This window comes from Nipponia nippon, unplaced genomic scaffold (assembly GCF_047370975.1).
Source record: "Nipponia nippon isolate SJK-2023a ecotype South Korea unplaced genomic scaffold, ASM4737097v1 scaffold_12, whole genome shotgun sequence".
In the NCBI taxonomy this organism is placed as follows: domain Eukaryota; kingdom Metazoa; phylum Chordata; class Aves; order Pelecaniformes; family Threskiornithidae; genus Nipponia; species Nipponia nippon.
Genome location: NW_028262313.1, coordinates 1,550,840 through 1,570,212, shown reverse-complemented (window position 1 = coordinate 1,570,212; position 19,373 = coordinate 1,550,840). Strand labels below are relative to the sequence as shown.

Here is a 19,373-nt window from a genome sequence, read left to right as displayed (position 1 = left end):
CTCCATTATCCAGCTGTGCATCCCCCAGTTGGCCCATCCAGCACCTCTATCATGAAGTTATCCATGAAACTGCCCAGAAATGTCTGGGACCGCTTGCATCCTGAACTGTTGTCCTTCTAGCAGGTATCAGGGAGGTTGAAGTCTCCCATGAGAGCAGAGTTTGTCACTCAGAGGCTTCCTCAAGTTGTTTAAAGGCTTTGTGCCCTTCCTCACCCTGATGGGGTGGTCTGTAACCCTAAAGTCACCATTCCACCCCCTCCTCTCATCCTAACCCACAGACGTACACCCGTGCGCCTGAGCTGCTCCCATTCTCCTTTCAAGGTGGAGGTCCTTGGTCATCGGGAGCAATGTTGGCCAGCTTGGCCGTGGCTTCTTGGGGCAGCATACTCCCTCTCATCAGCTCATTTCTGGCTGGAGGCCCAAACACAAGGTTGAGCAGTGTTCAAGTGTTTGTGTAAGAAAGGGAATATATCTGCAAAACATCATGACCTCTCGTGAAAAGAAGGTTTAGCTGAATCCAGTTGCAAACATTACAGATGGAAGAGTTTTGGCTAGAACTCAGAGCAGTCAGACATACAACTTCCATTAGTTTCAGGAAAACTGAATGTCTAAACGACTTGTACAGTTTTGAACAGCTAAGTTCAAACATCTGTACCAAAGACATGAGGGTACTGGAATTAATTTTCAACACCAACTATATTTTATTATTTGAAATGCCAGGAAAATTCATTCTCATGAATGTAGGAACTTCTGCTGGATGGTAGCTCTGGCCCTGAACATTCACCCTGAACCTCCTTCCTTTTTCTGTGCCCCTCCGCTTATGCTTATGCCACCTAGGATATCATGCGTCCCTCCTGATGGCCATGCTAAGGAGCACTCTGTCGTGGATATAGGCTTGTAAGCCTTTCGACTGCTGGATGGGCTTAATGAGCAACCTACACTCCTCATTTTGGGAGCGTGGACAGCCTCTGCCACCTCCTACCCAGGGGACATCGGTGGAGACACTCAATGTACCAGAGGACATCTTCGCCTGGGGTAGGGGATGAGGTCTCCTCTCACAGCTGGTATTTCTTCAGCAGCTCGCTCTGCCACTGCCGCTTCTTGTTGGGAAAGACAACGGGGATCTTAATCTTACGGAAGTCCTCGATGCACTTCCCCAGCTCGGACTCCAGCGCCCGCCTCTCCTCGCTCACCACCGCTACCGCAGCGGGGCTGACCTCCACCCCGTTCTCCTTCACTGCTGCGTGGTCACTGTTTTGCCTCTGCCCTGTCTTCTTCACCTCCTCTAGCTTCTTCAGGGACTTGGAGAAGTCCAGGGTGTTGGGGCGGGCTGGACACTCCTTGGGGGCTTCTGGCCATGGCAAGGAGTCAGCGGGGCTGGAATCTCTCACCTGTGACTGGGGGTCTCTGCCTGGGAGGGTCTCATCTGCATTTGGACCCAGGCTGGGCTCGTCGCGGTTGCTCGTGCTGGAGGTTGCATAGTTGTCCCCACAGCTGGGGCTGGCTGGGTCCTGCATCGTCTCGTGGCTTTGCTTCGGCTCCTCTGGGTCGCTGTGGGCTGGGGAAGGAAAGCAGAGAGCTGCGTGAGCAGCGGGAGCTTGCACAGCCCCCGGTGACAGGCTGCATCTTGAACAAGGCTGGGGTGCAGCCACACACAGGGTGCAGGTAGCTCTGCTCAAGTGGGCATGGGGCAATTACAGCTGGGTCCCTGTGGGGTGCCTGGCTGAGCAGGCAAAGCCGAGCCACCACATTGATGAGCCCTTCCCCAAGTCTTGGGTTGGCTGAGCCCTGGGGCCAGCCCTGGGTGGGCTTGGGTGGTCCTGGAAAGGTTATGGGCTTCCTGTGGTCTGTGGTTTGGTCTGTAGTGGTGCTGAGGGATGCTGAGCACAGGAATGGTCCGAACCAGAAACCTAAGATGCACGGAGACCTGACATAGAAGAAGAAATCGCACAGCCTCCCGCAGACCTTGGGCAGGGCTTGCACACGCTGTTGTTTGTTAACAACAGTGGAAAACAAGCAGTGACTCTGCATGGGAAATAGCCACTCTATTTCAATTACCAGCTGCTGGGGAAAATCAGTCGGGGAGAAAAGTTAACGGAAACTGCTAAGAAAGCATTTAGGAGAGGACCTCCCTGCTCCCCCTCCTCAGGTTTGCAAAGAGCAGCATATGCATTTACAGCTGAACCTCGGGGAGTGTTTGCTGGTACCCATGCCTAGCATGGATGAGAAGGTGAGAGGGGTCTTCAGCTGGTCCAGTGGACCTTTTCCTCCCTCATCCTTGATGCCAGCCAAGGCACGACATTCACCTCGGGTGCCATCCCTCCAACAGTGACTGCCGCGCTGCTCTCGGGAGGAAACACCCGTGTGATGCTGAGGATGCTGGAGATGGGCTCATGGGGCTGCGGAGGTGCCATGGGTGCGTGACAGACTCAGTGGTGGGACAGCAGAGGGGTCCTCGGGTGGCTGAGGGCTCTGAGCACATGGTGGGTGCAAGTCTGTGCCTGCCTAGGGCCAGACCTTGCTCCACAGCTGGTAGACACATTCTCACAATTTGGCTGTTTTAGCAGAAATTTGTTTTGAAAGTTGATTCCCGCCCCCCCCGTCCCCTTATAGTTCCTGTTTTTCTAAATATCTTTTGCAGAAACATTGGCCTTCCTGCTCTTTGAAAGCTTTGGGACAAGGGAGCGTTTCTTGTCATTGTTTTCATTTGCACGTCTGGTTTTTTTGATCGCATCAGACACACAGAGACTTTCTTCCCCTCGCAATAACAAGATTTGTTTTTCTGAGCAGCGGTATTAACCTGGCAGTGGTTTTCATTGCTTCCTCTCAAAGCACTTAAAAAACCCTGCTGTTGTACAGCTTTAACCTGAGTAGTGCCTCTCATTTGTCGCTCTCGAGGTTTTCACTCGTAGTACCCCTGTTTGCCTTTCAGTTTCCAACCCTCCACCTATTCCCACCTATGTACTGCTGGGGCTATACATTTACCTATGCATTACAAATGCTCTGGCTGTCACAGCAAAAGTGGATTGTGAAAATGCTGTTACCTGGGGTTTTATAGGAAGCAATTGCCATTGGTGCGTGAATTATCCTCACCCTTTTCCCCTCCTCATGCTGTAGTTTTCCATGTAGGACTACACAATGGCAATTAGTGCTGCAACATCTGCCCTCACCAGATGTGCTCCAATCTTTGCTATTAACACATGAAAACAATCAAAAGGGAGTTTGAGTCCTGATCAAGAGTATAGATCTACTATAGGAAAAGCAGCAGGGCCTGGGAGAGGCCACCCTGGTGAGGCTCCCCTTGCTTCTCCTGGAGTTTTCCCTGTCCCTTTTCTCTCTTGGTTTGTCCTTCTCCTTTCCTTATCCCTTAAGGCATTTTTCACTGTCAGAGCGGATGGGTGCCCTCAGCGGTGGCTCCACGGGCAGGTCTTCATGCGGGAAGTCTGCACGGGGCAGCTGATGCAGGGAGGACGCCAGAGCAGCTGAGGCTGGCTTCAGGGTGGACCCACCAAACTCCCGTGGAAAGCCACTGCCCTGTTTCTCAAAACCGAAGAGCTCTGAAAACAAGGCAAAGATTTTTCTCTAAAATGTCTAAATTCCTGACCTGCTGGGATTTTTTTTTAAAGTACATCTGCTAGCAGAGATATAAAGCAGGGTGTAAAGTATTTCTATTTTAAATTCCTCATGCTACACTTTGCCCCCCATGGAAGCAGAAAATGTCAAGGTGGATTTTCTTTTTCCTTGAAAACTTTTTCTAAGAACAGAGTTTGTTTCTTTTCCCATCTTCCTTCCTCTTCTTTTTTTTTCTGTTGACATTTACTTGAACAGCTTCAGCACTGAAATTACTAGAGGTGGAAAGTGGAAATGTCATCCATCACTGAGCAGAAACCTTGAAGACTGGATTGTCTTTGGCAGATCTCTCCAGGAATTTATAAGGATGTATCTTTGCCCCAAATTGTTTGAGCGTTGGAATAAAGTCTCTGAGTTCTTATACTGCTTTAATCATCTTATCTGCGAGCCTCACAACTGTGTTTGTGAAATGGGGAGCGGAGGCACAGGGAACATAAGGTGATGCACCCAAATACATACAAGAAGCGTATGGCTTAGCTGGAGACTGAATTCAAATCTCTTCAGTTCTTCTCTAGCATCTTAGCTCCTAGACCATCCAATGACTGTAGCTAGCTTGGTATAGCAATTTTTTTCTAAAGTTTTCAACACATTTTACATCACGTTATTCCCATTTGAGGCACAGAGAAGTGAAATAACTTGTTAAGGTCACCAGGCTGAGAACAAAACCCTGGTCTCCTGGGTACTGCTCCTGCACACTCTCCAGGCCAGCCCATACTGATTTCTTTTGCGTAGTCTGGCAAGGTTGGCTGTCAGGCTACAAACCTACAGCCTCCACACTCTTGCAATCTCTCTGCTCTTGCTATGTTCCCATTGTATCTGGGTCTGCCTGAGACGCATGGCAGGCTGCCGAGCTCGGGGAAAGCAGCACGATGGTGTAAACCACACTGAAAAATCCCTTGCAGGAGTGTAGGTTTGCTAAGGCATTATTTCTTTGCTTTGAAACTGCCGAGAAGGTGAACTTCAGTCCATTCCTGTGCCTCACCAGTGCGCAGTCCCCTGTAGCAGTGCACAGCTTAATCCAGATGTTTTGCAGGAACCAGCAGTGTAATTCTGCTAATTTAGGTATGATGAGGTAGTTTAGGGCATCTCTAGGTAGCCAAGGGACTTTGCATAAAGGAGCTAGTGAGTCTTAATGACTTGTCTTTGGAAATATTCATTAATTGCCCATAACAATTTACTTACCTTTGTTCTATCTCATTCACCAAGGGCATGTTAGCTCAGCCTGTTCTGGCTGGTTCTCACACTAACATCTGTAGAAATGATCTTGCACTCGTTGAGAAATGCGGAGCTCAGCAGGTTTTTATTTTCTCCCCATACGGTGCTGAATCACGCGATTCCTCCTGGCCAAGCATCACAGCCCACGAGTTCACCTGCACGGGCGCATGTGTTTCCAAACAGCAAAGGACTGGAGGGGAGCCAAAAGCAATGTGGATTTGCAGAAGTTTTCCGAGGAAAGTCAGCTCCATGCTGGAATTTGCAGGACCCAGCACCAGACAGGTGTCAAGAGGTGGATGTTCATCTTGGCCACTCTTCTATGCTGGCCACCAGTAGATACCCCATGACTGGTACAAGATACTTAGGTCTAGGGATCTGTGCTTAACCCTGTCTACGAGACCAGAGTCTTTCTGACCCCAGTGAAAAGGCTGGGGTGTGCTGTTAGGATAAGCATATGTTTTCTTTCGGTGTGCTAGTGATTTAAAGAGTGTGGGGATCACTTTAGCTAAAGTCTGACCTGGACCAAACCTGACACCCAGTGCCCTGGACTCTGAGGCAGTCTAGGTCTTCCAGGGTATTTCCTTACCATTAATCTTCTCTGTGGCTTTGGACAAATAACTTCATTTTTCCTCAGGCTAAGCTTCCCTCACATTTGTGTATCTTGTCAGTGAGAGCCTCTGTGGGGCCAGCCCGTGCCTGGCAATATGGGGGTATCGCTCCTCAGATGACCCTAGGACACCTCACAACTCTTCTTCTAAGTGCATCTCACGGCAACTGAACTGGGAAAAGAGATCTGTTATGTAGACTGATTTTCTCACAGTTTTTTAATTTTCTTAGACTTTGCTTCCTATGTGACGCTTTTGTCTGCTTTAGAGCATCAATTAGTGTGCAGAAGTGACACTTCCGACGCAGCCCCATGGTGCTGATAGAAGTCCTGCTGAGTGCAATTACCAGGCTCCTGCGCGCAGCGAGCTGGTGCTTTGCAGGGGGACGCACACGCTGTCCTAACCCCTTGCTGCTTTTCTGGATAGCATTTTATTTTTCCAGAGTGCTTGACGGGGAGATGAACTCGCCATGTGCCAGGAGCCCAGGGCCCAGGCTCGCTCTGCTGTGTTTGCTTCTCTGTGTCAGTGCTTCCAGCTGAAGGGGGTTGACGTAAGGTCCCGATACGCAGAGGTGAAGAGCGGTTCGTTCCTGGGGTCCTTCCCCAGCCAAATGGGGAATCTCCAGCTCAGACTGCGTTGGCCTCAAAGATCACTTTTCCATTCCCACCATTTGCTGCAGAGACCCAAATTTCCTCGAAACAAAAAAGGAGATTCTTCTTTTTTGTCCCAAACAAAAGCATTCTCTGAGCCCGTACCAGGCAGCCAAGCAGAGCTGGGTATCAGAGGGAAACCCCCACCATGGGTAGAAGCAGAGCTTTGTGCATCTCAGATTGTTTCTGTTCCATGGCTTTATTTCAACTACTCTCTTCCTTCCAGTTTTTAAATGAAAAAACAGCAACAACACATTGCTCGGGGTCAAACAGGAATGTCTCGGTTCCTCTACAAGCTTATTAAACTCCTTTCTAGCCTCTTAAACTTAGGGTGTTGTGACACAAAGATGGGTAAAAGTTTCAAAACAAGAGCTGGAAGAGCATGTTTGGTTTGTGTATGTGTGTGTGTGCCTGGAGAAGGGGGGCAGGGACCAAAACAGTTCACTTTAACCAAAGTTTTGTTTGCCCTACAAGTGCCTTCAGAAAACAGATTTACTATTCATCCAAAACGTTTCTCATTAACTCTTACTTGAGAGCCTGATAGTGATGAGGAGCTTAGAGTGTGTCCAGAAAACAGGTGGTGATGGAAACAATTGCGGATTTCATATGTAAGAGTAATTTGCCCTGGAAGGTGCCAGCCTGTGCCTGCCTTGAGTTAACCGATGGCCGGCGGTGACCAGGACAGGCTGGATGCTCACCAGGATGCACAGGGTCTATCTGCAACTTATGGATGCCCGATGCAAAGCGGCTGCTTCTGTGCAAGGCCCTAGACCCCATCAATCTCAGGTCTTGCCTCTGCCTGAATTGTTTATTGAAAAGTCAAGCTGAGCCCAAAAACTGGTGTCTGCTTTCCTGGTTGGCTTTAATCCCCCTTATTTTAACAAAGAAGGACAAGACTCGGCATAAATAAATGTCTTTGACCCTATCTGCCTGCAGCACTAGCCTCTGCGTTCCCAAAGGGCCTCAGTTACACCGGTTGTGCCAGCAAAGGTTGTTGCTAAATCTGCAGCATTGGTGACTGTCGTGAATGGATTAGCTGCTATGGCAACCCTGGCAGGACCCGGGGGTGCCAGGACCAGGACAGACAAACAGACCTTGCTTTTAAACTTCCCTGATAAAACCCAAGGTCCTTTCTATGCCCTGTGGAGCAATATATATATATTTATTAGCACAGGCGCTGCTTTTGCCTTGCATATTCTAAAAATGTCTGTTTAATGGCATTTATCCAGCTGGCGGGCAGCACTGGGAGCTTCACGTGCAGTCGTGCCAATGCGCTTTGCTCTCAGGCTGGTACCCAGGCCCTGCCACGCAGCTCTGGTAATGCCCATTAGCGCTGAGCTGGCTCTCCAGGGAGGCCTGGATCCCTTGGCAGGAGGTACCAAGCTCAGCAGAAAGCACCAGCTAGGCTGGTTATCTGTGATGTACAGGTGCGGAAAGTGGCTTGAGCCCAAAACTCATGGCATGGGTGGTGGAAAACCTAGCTTGACTCTCCCTTGCTGCTATTTTTATCATCAATTCCTGCTGTTGCAACATCTCAGCAAGAACCAGAAAAAAAATGTAAACAGCAAGGTGCACCTCTTGAAAGACCCCACCTTGCAGCCTTAAAAAAATAATCCAGATTTTTCTTTGGCATTCGGGTTGCCCTTTGCTGTCATGAGGAGGCAAGGTGGGTTCAGGAATCGGGGATTTCAGGTTTGTTTCTGTTGACTGACAGAAGCATGAGCTACTGCCCTTGAAGGGAAGGTCCAGCTCTCAAAGGTGGAGGAAAGCTGGTCAGTGGTATCTGCTGGCATTGGTACCATGTGTGCCGTGGATGCTCAGTGCCCTGCCATATCCCTTGGTGGGCAGAAGCTCTGTTCCCCCATTCCTCCCAGGCCTTCTGTGATAAAGACATTAAGAACAGCTTGGGAAGTGTAGAAATGATGAAGATAGGCTCACAAACATCACCCTTTTCACCTCCTGTGGGTATGAAGGTCACAACTTCACCTCTTATAGGGATGTTTAGCTTGCAGGATTATGGTACCGGGCAGTGTCGTTGCAGGAAACAAAATACCATCAAAAGCGTTCCTCTAAATAAAATAAGTATTTGCGGAGTGCTTGTGAATATATACACACGCTGCAGGAATGGGGGCAATGTGGAAATGCATCCATCCTGCAAATGTGTGCAGGAGAGAAATGCAGCAGCCCTGGAGCATGTGCTCTGTGGGATTGCCCATATGAATGCTGTGTAATGCGGACCTTTATTGCATTTAAATCAGTGTGTCTGTCACGAATGACAGATGGACACCTAACTCAAGCCACCTTTTGTTATACATGACTTCTCTCAGTACCCAGGGTCTGTCTGGAGATGGAACAAATACCGTAATGGGTATGTTTCTGCAGTTAATGCAGGGCCAACCCCCGCTGTGATCTAAATCAGTGCTAGCCACTCTCTAAACCCCTCAGCAAACGCTGACACGATATCCATCAGCAGGCTAATTGCTGTTCTGAGTTCATCCCATGATGGTTTTAATCTCTAACTTCTCCCTTATTTCCCCTTCTCCCTGGAGCTGCCGGAGCTGCCGCCGCACAAGCCAGGCGAGCTGTGCCGAGGGCTGGAGGCTGCCCGCTGAGGAAGAGGAAAAGTGAGCCTGCGTGGAGCCTGGGGCCATGACTGTGTGCTCTTTGACTGCCTTAATCACACAGTTTTTTGCTGCAATTCAAATCCATTCCCGTGAAATCGTTTATGTTTCCCAAACATATCTTTTTTGTTGTTGTTTTGGAAGGGTACGAGCTCTGCTGTCAGTTTTAGACTAGGTTTCCTGCTCAGTGTGGATCTGTGAAGTCCAAATATTCTTTCCCCCTTGTTCATAAGCGGAGGATATTTGCCCAAGTGATAATGCCACTGGTTAATTTAGCATCTGCACCAATCTCCTCCAGTTCTGGCACTCCCGGGGAAGGGGGGAGAGGAAGCAGCAAATCCCCCCTCCAAGGCTCTCACAGCTCTTGCTGCCTTCTCTGGCACACGTAGGCAGAAATTTTGCTTTCCCCTGATGCCAGGATGTCCTAGGTCCTTGCAAAGTCCTTTCTGGGAATAACATATGCATGCAATCTGCTGGAGGAGTTGCTTTGGAGGAACTGAGCCTAAAGCATGGCCAGCTGAGGGGTGGTGAATATGTGCGTGATGGACAGCAGCTTTATTGGACCAAGACTGCATGATTGCTTCATTTGGTTGTGCTTTTTGAGTGCAATGACTCCAGCTTTATGGCAGGGACGGGAATTTTAACACATTTTGTTTTGGCAAAGCAGCACAGATTCAGACACGAGAGGTCAAATTCCGGTGACGGTGCAGAGCCAGGCCCTCAGATGCTGTAAGCTGCTGTAACTGAAGCCAATGGAGCCATCCTGATTTACATCAGCAAAACATCTGGCCCAGGGTAGACGTTTCAATACCACATGAAGCAAAAGCAGCTTTCCCTAGGCACTTCTTGTCAAACCGATCAATTTGGGTAAGACCTGCCAGTTTCTTGGCAGGAGTTAGTTACCAATACTGTGTATGGCAAACCCTTGTCAAGAGGTGCTGCTCTGCTGAGAGGAGCAGCTCCTGCTCAGCCTGAGCTGTGTCCCTGCAGCTGGAAGAGGCCAGGAGGTTTTTCCAAGGGCATGGAGTAGTCTTGGGAATGTCTACCTGGACCAAACCATCGCTAAACCCCAAATGGATGTTGTGGTGTGAGTTAGCGCATCAGTTATTACCACTCCTCTTGGTGCCCTTAAAGAATTGCCAGGTTTCTTTCACAGCTGAAATATTTCTTAACCTTGCCCTAGCAACTGTAAAGACGCTTCGGCATCTACTTAAAAGAGGGGTCAATTTGCTCCTGACAGTCACTGGCAAACTTTGAGGATTTGTACTCTTCTCAGGCCACCCATTTCTGTCCGGGCAGGATTTGTCCTCAGCCACAGAAGATCATCGCTGGATGTGTCCCCGAGGAGGGATGACAGCGTTCTGCCTGCATCCACAGCTTTGAAAAAATTACAGAGGAAATAAACTGTGCAAATGAAAAAAAGAAGCACAGAAATTGTTTGGCATTGATATTTGGGGGAGAAAAGGGATTGTCGGGCTCTCCTAGTCATAGGCTGTAACATCATGAAAGGACATTAAGTCTTATATGGTTAGAAGCCTCAGAAATGAGTGCCTACCAGTCGGGTTTCTGCTTCACTGGGTTCCCTCTAAATGAGCAAATGAAAGACAGGTGAATCCAGCAAAGCAGCAGGTCCCCACACTGGTATTTGCATCTTCATGTCCCTTGTTGGGAACTTCCAACAAATAGGTATTTTTACTTTCTCCAGTGTTAGGGAACAGCAGAGGTTGTTTTGCAGTTTCTCAGGAGGAGGTCGAGAGTGCTCATGTGTGAACAGGAGATTAGCGATCGCTTGCCATCCTGGTTTTGGAAAGGGCTGAATGCTTGCAACCCGGGAGATGTGATTCAGCCTCTTCATCTGCTCTCTGCCATGGCATGCACAGTGGGAAACTGATTTCTGGAAGCAGCTCCGCATGGGAAATTTGTTGAGCATGGGAGAGCCTATAGTGCCCTGGTGTTGACTTATGACTTACTTAAATATACAGTAAGTATGCAACAGTACAGGTATGTCTGGGCAGAGGGCTGACTTGGAGGGCCTGCCTTGCCCAGGACTGATGCTCGTGAGCAGAGGTCTTGTGCTGCCTGGCCTGGAAGATGCCCTGCTACCCTCCAGCGATAAAGCTGAGTGTTTGGGTCATGGGGACTAAAACAGAGCACCCCAGGTTGCACAGTGGGGTGAAAGCAGGCTGTGAGAAAACCCGTGAAGCCTGCGTACATTAAGCCTCAAGCCCACATCCCATCTTCCCAGCTGATGGAAAGAGGCTTTATTATTAGTGCAGACCCAGTTACAGTTCCTCCAGAAGAGACAGCCCTTACTGTGCCATCTGCCTCTCACCAGTCAGTTCTCCAGTCTGGGCTGTCCTCCTTGAACTGAGTACAAGCCAACGTGCCTTTGACTCCAAGCCTGAGCCCAGCACGGCACTGGCATAACTGGAATCGGGAGCAAATCAGGCCATTTGGGGTGAAGGACTGGGATACAGCAGGAAGAGGGAGAGACCGTGACACAGGGCTGGCAGGAACACGCATCCCTATTGAGTGCCTGTTGCTCAGCGCAGGTCCACCAAGACAGCCAGTGCATGGCTCTGCATGGTGGGACTGCAGGCACCCAGGACAGAACCGGCACATTTCTCACCTGGAAGTTCTTCTGCCATGTCTGTCTTGAGATCCAGGATGGGCTCAGAAGAAGACATGTGTTTTTTTGGGCTGTGCTCCGTTTCTGAAGGCTCGGGAATAGGCAGGCTAAGCCAGGAGCTACCTAAAAAAAATCAAGACCCAAAGAAGAAACTCTTAGAAGGCAAGTGATACAGAGTGTGAGAAGGGCCAGGGTGGTGTGTGGTGGCCACACTCCACATCTGGTTGCCCCCAGAGTCTAAAGCACTTCCCAGACCACCATGCTGGGTGCCCGGGGTGGGGAGTGGTCTGGACAGCATCTGTTGTGGTCCTCCCCAGTGCCTCTCAGTCCCCTTCTTAGGGTGATACTTCAGCTTTGGGCAGTACCTGTAACCACCTCCCACAGCTTCCCACCATGTATTGCTATTCTTCCTCCTTCTTTGAAGCTCCTTTTCTGCCTGTTTCCTAACCCTTTATATCACTGGCTTTCAAGATATTGCTTCATTTACACTGAATTTGCAAAAAGTGAGGAAATACCAAAGTGTTTATCCTACACTAAGATTAGTGCTCCAGCTCTTTCGTCTTTTTCTTTCTTGACATTTCTATGCAGACACTGTTAAGTTTGCTGTATAGCACAGATCTAGCTTCGGACCTAACTGTAGTTCCTGCCCCATACAAAGGATTTTCCTCTCTATGACCGAGCCTCAGAGCTGGATCATCCCCTTGGCATGCAGTGCAGTAAATCCAGGCTGCTTCTTTTCCGCTTGCTCTGCCCACAACAGTGGCTCCTGCTTCTGCAGGACATGCTTGTGTGGGGCAGATCTGCTAGAAATCCCCCCCAGATCATTTGGGATTGGCATCTCCAGGCTGTTCATGTGTCCAGAGGCTGCCGGGTGTGAGGTCAGGGTGGGACACACATATGTGCTTACATACATAGCCCGGTGCATGGCCCACCACACACTCTCATCCTCGTAAGTCCCCTTTTTACTCTACAAAAACACATAGCATGCTGGAAAAAATAGGTTGGGTCTGGCAGAAAAAGCATCAAGGGTGCTAGCGTCTGTGCTTGCCTGCATCCCGCTTCCTGCAGCCGCACAGGCCGGAGGCACGCGCCTTGCAAGCACATTCACGTCCCGGCTTTCTCCCCCGGCTCCCATGCGGCATGCTGACACTGTGTGACTCACAGACACGCTCTTACTGATTTAAATATTCCAGTGCTAAATACCCCGCTGAAGCGTTCGTACACTGCTGCGTATCCAGCACAGGGCACAACACAGCCGTGGCCCAGCCAGGTCCCCTAGGTACAGCCACTGTGTCCACCGATGCTCTTCCTAACTCGATTTTCACTCACTTTAAGCTGCTGTTCCTCTTCAGGGCAGGTATCTCCGCTCTCCCTAACCCACAAGCTAAGAATCACTGTCGAAGAGCTGATAACCAGATTTAAACCAGAACATAGGCTTTCCACTCATCTGAGATGGTGACTTCATGTGTGACACTGGGAACAAAGCCTGAGCGCTCCCTTTCCAAAAGCTGGACCACCACTTGCCCCGCTGATACAGCAGCTAAGTGGAGCTTCCTCAGTGGACAACCGCTGGGTCTGTCGTGCAGGTAAAACCCTTCATGCACAAAGCCCTCCACGAGCTGCCCTGCAGCGCAGCCACCTCTGCTCTTCCAGAGGGAGAAGGAGCATTTGGCCAAGGTCACCCTGATTTGGCGTGCAACCAAAACGTGCTCCACCTCACCGTGGGAAGCAAGGGGTAGAACTTGGTGCCCCAGCCTCCGAAAGACCGACAGCTGAGCAGCTTTCTATGGCTTGTGGTTGCCAGAAGCCAGGACGTCAGGGGCCTGCCTTGCAGACAACCTGGCCATGCCTGACCTCCCCGATCCAGTGCTCATGGGCCAGAATAAGATGCTGCATCCAGGAGAGGGCAGCAGCATCCCAGCATGCTCCTTGCCTATTGCCACCGTCATTAATTGTGGTTTCTGAGAGTCAATTCCTGACTCTTTCCTGAGCTGTAAACATGGCCTTCTACTTCCCATAGCAATAATCTTCACCCAGAGACTCTGGCAAAGTCTTTGTGGTTACCGTCTGTCAGTGCGTCTATAAAGGTTTCTAATTAATGTCCCAGGGTAGCTATTTTTGCACCCAGTTAAGCGGAGGGACTGTCTGCAGTCCCAAACTGAGATCTGGAGGAGGAAGTCTGAGCCAAATTCGATGCCATGGGGCCCTTGCAAACCGTTTTGGGAGCTGCGTGGGATGAACAGGGCAGAGCTCAGCCACCCAGCAGTCGTGGAGAGGGATCTCCTTTGCTGGCAGACCTGTCCCCTCTCTCCTGTGGCTACAGATGCCCTTGATCGCAGGGCACAGGGAAGAGCAGCCATCACCTCCATCTGGGACAAGGGAACATGGTTTTGAATTGAGGTCCTGGCACACAAGTGGAGGAGGAAAGAGGAGTAAGAGCTGCAGCGCTGAGGCTCCATCACTGCATTTTAATGGCTGAGGTCCCCCAGGTACCTTCCAAACACCTGCCCAGCATCCAACAGACCTTCAGCAGGGGCCAGGCCACTGGGTTTCTGCTTCCACATGCTGTCATGCAGCAGATGAGAGTGGCTGTGCGAGGCAGTGCTTATTAAAGATTTAAAAAGCAAGCTGTCAGCACTGCTGCTAAAGATGGGCTTTTCCTGTTATAGCTCTATCCCTCTCTAATACTAATAGGATTGGAAGGAGGAGGAGAAACGGTGGCATGCCAACCAGCTGAGGGTGAGTGTTTTTTCCTTGCAGAAGCTTTGCATACCTTGGAGGATCTTTATAGCAGTTTGCTTGTCTTCCAGTACCCCTCCTTGGTTCTCCAGGATTTTGGGTTAATCCCTCAGGCTCTGCAAGGGGAGGTGGTGCAGCCTGGGAGCAGAGGCACAGAGGAGAAACTGCTCTCTCCCCACGGGAAAACAAAATGCTTCCCCTGCGAGCTGGCAGAGGGGTCTGTGCTCTGCTGCGCATCCTCCGCTGGAAGAATTGCATTAATCCCCATTTTGTTTAAAACTACAGCTGGGCAATGGCTGGAGTTTCCATTTTTGCAAGGACTTTTTGGGATTGGAAGCCTGGATTTGGACCAGACTGGAACAAACACAAAGAGTTTCATCCTTCTCTGCAAAGGAAGATGCTAAAATCAAAATTCATGCCAGCCTCACTTCTTGAGCTATTAAACTTTCTTTTTCAGTGATGCACCTTATAAAAAAAATTTCAAAAAGCATTTTGACATGATGTAAACTGCTTGAATGTGTGATTTCCTTCTAAATTTGAGCAAAACTAGACCAATTTCAGGATATAGTTAAGGTTAAATCTATGGCAATAGAGGCTTGTTTCATCCCAGTTTTTCTTTCCAGTTCTACTTAATATTTTTCTCTCTCATTCTCCCCTCTGGTTAAATTAATTAAGTTTTTGAATCACTCAGATGTTGAAGGACATAGTATAAATAGTTTTCCTTAATTGCCTGGAGCCAAAGGTGAGGTAGTAAACTCCACGTCTTCTTCACAAATAGGGTTGGGGTTTATTTTGCAAGGAGTCAGCAGGGAGGAGAACCAGCAAAGCCTCCACCCCGTGTCCCTGGAATCAGCCTCCGTGTCCTTCAGGGGATTCCTCTGCTCTCCGCATCCTCCTCCTGACTTGCAGGATTTCTCCCATTTCCACGGTCACCCTGTACACTGCACATACCTGGACCTGCCACAGCTGCCCTGCAAGAGGTACCGAGAGCACCCATGGTATCAGCTCAGCGGGGTGAAATTCCCTGCTGTGCTGGCCTGGATGAGGAATTACTGTCGAGAGAGCTGCCCAGTTTGCAGCATCCAGGTTGGGGGGGAGAACCAAATGCCCATAGTGCCCGTGGTCACACAGGGATGCAGAAGCAGAGTCAGGACTGAACTCAGATCTCATGATAGAAAAAAACCCAGTCTCATAATGACACCATACAACACAGTGTCTTGGGAGTTTTTGTGCTGCAGAGCACTCCAGGCATACGAGGGATTGCATGTGTTCACAGCAATGACTTCAACACCATTAGCTCATCTTACTCTTTAATCAGCGCCATATGTGCAACATATAGGCAGGCTGTATATCACATCCAGTTTATGGTTTGATTGGAAGTGACGGCCTTGAAACCATAAAATGGTAGTTAAAGTCATTGTAATTCGTTTGCTGTCTTTTGCCTCCTAAACTCAGGACATTGCAATTGGCTGGCGCTCTTGGTCTTCATCCTGGGGTAAATCCTTCTTTGGTGATGGGCAAAGCAAGACTGGAGAGGAGAGGAGAGGAGAGGAGAGGAGAGGAGAGGAGAGGAGAGGAGAGGAGAGGAGAGGAGAGGAGAGGAGAGGAGAGGAGAAGGGATGTGGAGGAAAGCCAGGAAATGAACTCTCCATTGGAGTCAGCCAGAGCAGGGCTTGAGGAAATCCAGATCCTGGCTTGTCCATCTGGCAGGACTGAATCATGAGGAGGCAGTTATTAAAGAATACAGATTTTTGTTGGTCACCTGCCAATCTCTTCCCACAAGGAGGCAAATGACTCTAGCAAATGAACCAGAAGCCCCCCCTGGTTTCACTGACACCATGTGAGGAGTGAGGCCACCAGAGCAGGGTCAGCTGTGCCTGCTGGTGCCAAAACCCTTGGGTCTGTCTGTCCCACAGTGAGAGGGTCAATGCTTCCCCCACCTCACAAGCAGGGAAATGGAGGTCAGGAGGCACCAAGACCTGCCCAGGGTTGAGAAGGAACCCCCTTTCCTGATCTAAAACTTTATATCCGACCCTTCTGGGGTCATACAGGCCCCTTCCCTGAGCTGTTTTCCCTTATCAAGGCACAGCTTCAGCCAAAATACCTGAAAAGTCCATTTCAGCAATGAGGACATGACAGAAAGGACAGCGTTGTCTTGACCCAGCGTTTCCACGTATCCAAGCTCCTTCCCCTCTCTAGGGAAAACTGTTCAGCTTGTCGGACTTTGCTGTTTTCTGCTAAAACTCAGCCATACTTTGCCCTTTTGTATGGAAGACAGCTCCTCACCCAAGTGCTTCTTGTTCTTTGGGCTCACCAGTTTACAAAAAACCAACTAATTCCTGCCCACGACCCCAGTGTGCAAAGTGGAAGGTTCCTTCAAGAGTATCAAGGCAGCACTTGTACGGGAGTCAATGATGAAAGGTGGGGAAGGTGTTTCCCAGGTCACAGTTTCCAGGAGGACTGTACATATGAACAAGCTGTTCCCAGTGATTGCTCTTTGGCAGTGTCTGCTGCACAAAAATGGCTCCAGCTGTCTTTCTTTACACAGGAATCTGCTTTTCTCTGAATTTTCCAGAGTCACTTTCAGAAAGCAGCCCCATCGGCAGTTTCCATGCAGATGTAGTTGCACTTGCTTCCTATCTAGATATTTTGCCAAGCAGAAAATCCACAAACTAATAGCCTCATGGGGAGATCCCAGGCAGGGCTGGGAGATTGCTCAGTTTGCTGGACAAGCTGGGAGTGTCAGCGGCATGAAGGCAAAAAGGAAAGGTAGGAGTCGTTGTAACTCTTAATGTATTGAGGGAAGAGCAAAGTGGAATCCTTTCTTCATGCTAAACCAAAATTTTTTCTGAACACCAAAGGGAAGAGTTGCATTTTGCATTGGGTTAAGAAAAGCAAAGGGCTTAAATTCTCCAAAGCACGAAGGCTGCCCAGGAAGGGCACTGCCTGTCCCTACAGAGCAGGGGATGTCTGCACATGGAGCATGGACTCACATTTCCTTCATCAAGCAGAGTCTTAGCTTCTGGGCGAGCAGAAAGGGGAAGACGGCCTCTTCTCTTTCTCTTCTTTCCAGAAGTTCTTGTCCTATTTTGCAGAACTCTGTCCAGTTTGACCCAGATCTGTGAGTAGTTTGGGGTGAGACAACACAGCAACGTGGCCTGGTGTGCTCTGTGTGTTGGTGCTCCTGGTGAGCCTCTTCCTCTTGGAGACTCACACCAGACTTCATGGCTTTCCCTTCTCTTTTGGTGTCAGTTTGGGGAGCTAACGTCTCCAAAAATCACTGCAGCTACATCAATTACACGAGCTGAAGCCTGTCCCAATACACAGAGATGCACTAGGTAGACCTTTGGGTCCAACTGAGCACCCCATCCTTATGCCAGGGATCCAGCCCATATATGCAAACAAATACTCCTTCTCCAGACAGAGGAGACAGCAGAAGCATCATTATCTCTTTCCAGCAGTGAGCCATAAAGAGATGAGGCAATTCACAGAGAACTAAACCCACCTCACTCCAAAAAAGAGACAAAGTCTACAGCCTGAAAAGTCTTCCCCCCACTTCACCTTTCTACCACTCTTTATGCCCTTTCCTACTCAAAGAGAGTTTGAGGCCAAGATATCAGTCATTGGAAAATCTGCCAGAGTCTAATCCAGCCCTGGGAAGCCTCCCTTCCATGTTACAGCTGCAGTTTTCCCCTTTTCATTTCCTTTTTGGAGCGTTAAGTCCTTTGGGCAATGACTATTTGTGGTTCTGAACTATGGCCTTTCCCAAAAGCTGAGGAATGTGCAGAATAAAATCTCCCTGTGTAGTGCTGGGAGCCAAGCACAAGCTGAGCAGTGCAAGAGAGAGGCTGTGCTTTCAAGTGAGACACAGCCTCACTGAAACCGCCCTGTTGGCCAGTGTCTCCACGCATGCAGATGCTCACTGGAACATCTTATTAAATGTCCCTGCTCAAATGTTAAAGGCTTGTATGAGAGGTGGCTGGCTGTCCTTCGTGCCTCCTCTCCAGCTAACCCAGCTCTGATCACCTTCTGAAGAGATTAAAACCCAGGGTTTGGGAAGACTTCAAAGTCCCCACTGAAATGTGCTGGCTCAGCTCCACTTCTGATTTCCAACCCAGTTTGTCCAACAAACACAACAGCTTAGACGATATTCTACAAATAGGGTGAAGGGACTGAAGCCACTGAGGAGGCTCTCATGGCCAGTGAGACCAAGCACTGGGCTACCTGGGAATCACAAGTAGCACAAAGCCACTAGTGAATCTCAAATCCTCTTGACGTCTCCTTCCCCAGACAGACCTGAATCCCCATCTTCACCGGCACCCTCACCCACTCCCAGGCTTGCCCTGAGACATGCCTTGCGGTGCTTTTACCTGGAAGGCTGCAGTGCCTGGACAGCTGCCTGGAGAGTTGGCCTCGCACAACAGGACCTAGAAACAAAGGAGAAGGTGTGGGTCTGGCTCTCCACTCCACTGTGATGGCTTTCTGGTGACCTCTCTTCACACAAGCACACCCACTTGTGAGGGATACAAGGAAAGAAAAAGAGCTCCGTGGTCCCATCCCATGAAAAATTATTTCCAGGGAATTTCCCTTGGATGTGCACCATGAACCCAGCCAGGTTTTACAGTGCATGACACATGGCCTTCTTTCGAAATGTCTCTGGCAGGTGCCCTGCTGCACTCCTCCGGAGCGTTTCATGCCTTTTTGAAGTAGAGAGTAAGCTGACACCTCTCTTAATCCAGGAAAAAGCTCACCAGCTCAAACCCATCTTACTATTTCGGTTAAAGAGATACCCTTGCACTAGCAGAAACCAGCCATTGTTTGAAGGGAAGATTTTTTTCAAAGATGTCCTCTAGGTGTAGGGACAAGTCAATGGGCAAGTGCAGCCCTTCCCCTGAGATGAGGAAAACTTCTGAGCAGATCAGCTGAGCCCGCTTGGGTTTGAAGGCCTCCCTTGGTACTCTTGAGGGGGTCACAAGCCTGAGCATCACAACAACCATGTCCCTACTCGTGCCTTTTCTATCCGGAGGAGCGAAGGAGCTGCCCTCTTGCTCCTTGGAGGCCTGGAGGACAGCCCCTGGTTTTCTTTCCTGAAAGCCTGAGCTCTAGAAAGGTATAAACAACCTGTTCTCTGCTTGCAGGGGAGGAGGGGAAGGTCTGGAGGACAGCCCCAAATTGTTTATTAATTCATTTGGTTTTGTTGCGGAAGAACAGTGGGCTGAAACAAGACATCTCTCCCTCTCTGGTTTTAGCTGGTTGCTATTGAAAAGAAATTTTCCCTAGAAAC

At 49.5% G+C, this 19,373-nt stretch overlaps 1 protein-coding gene across 1 annotated transcript; it reads right to left on the bottom strand.

Moving 5' to 3' along the window:
* Nucleotides 1-329: 329 nt before the first annotated feature.
* On the bottom strand, nt 330-18,500 carry LOC148056637 (uncharacterized). The gene is made up of 3 exons (XM_087748753.1): nt 18,460-18,500; nt 11,351-11,473; nt 330-1,558 (listed from the first exon to the last, which is right to left on the bottom strand). The coding sequence occupies exons 2-3, from the start codon at nt 11,406-11,408 to the stop codon at nt 1,056-1,058; spliced, it is 561 nt and encodes a 186-aa protein (XP_087604879.1). The 5' UTR covers nt 11,409-11,473; nt 18,460-18,500; the 3' UTR covers nt 330-1,055.
* Nucleotides 18,501-19,373: the final 873 nt, after the last annotated feature.

Coding starts and splice junctions, on each gene's coding strand:
- LOC148056637 (XM_087748753.1), bottom strand. CDS start 11,408: ATGTCTTCTTCTGAGCCCATCCTGGATCTCAAGACAGACATGGCAGAA. Junction 1,559..11,350: donor CATGGCAGAAGAACTTCCAG/GTGAGAAATGTG, acceptor TTCCTTCCCCAG/CCCACAGCGACCCAGAGGAG.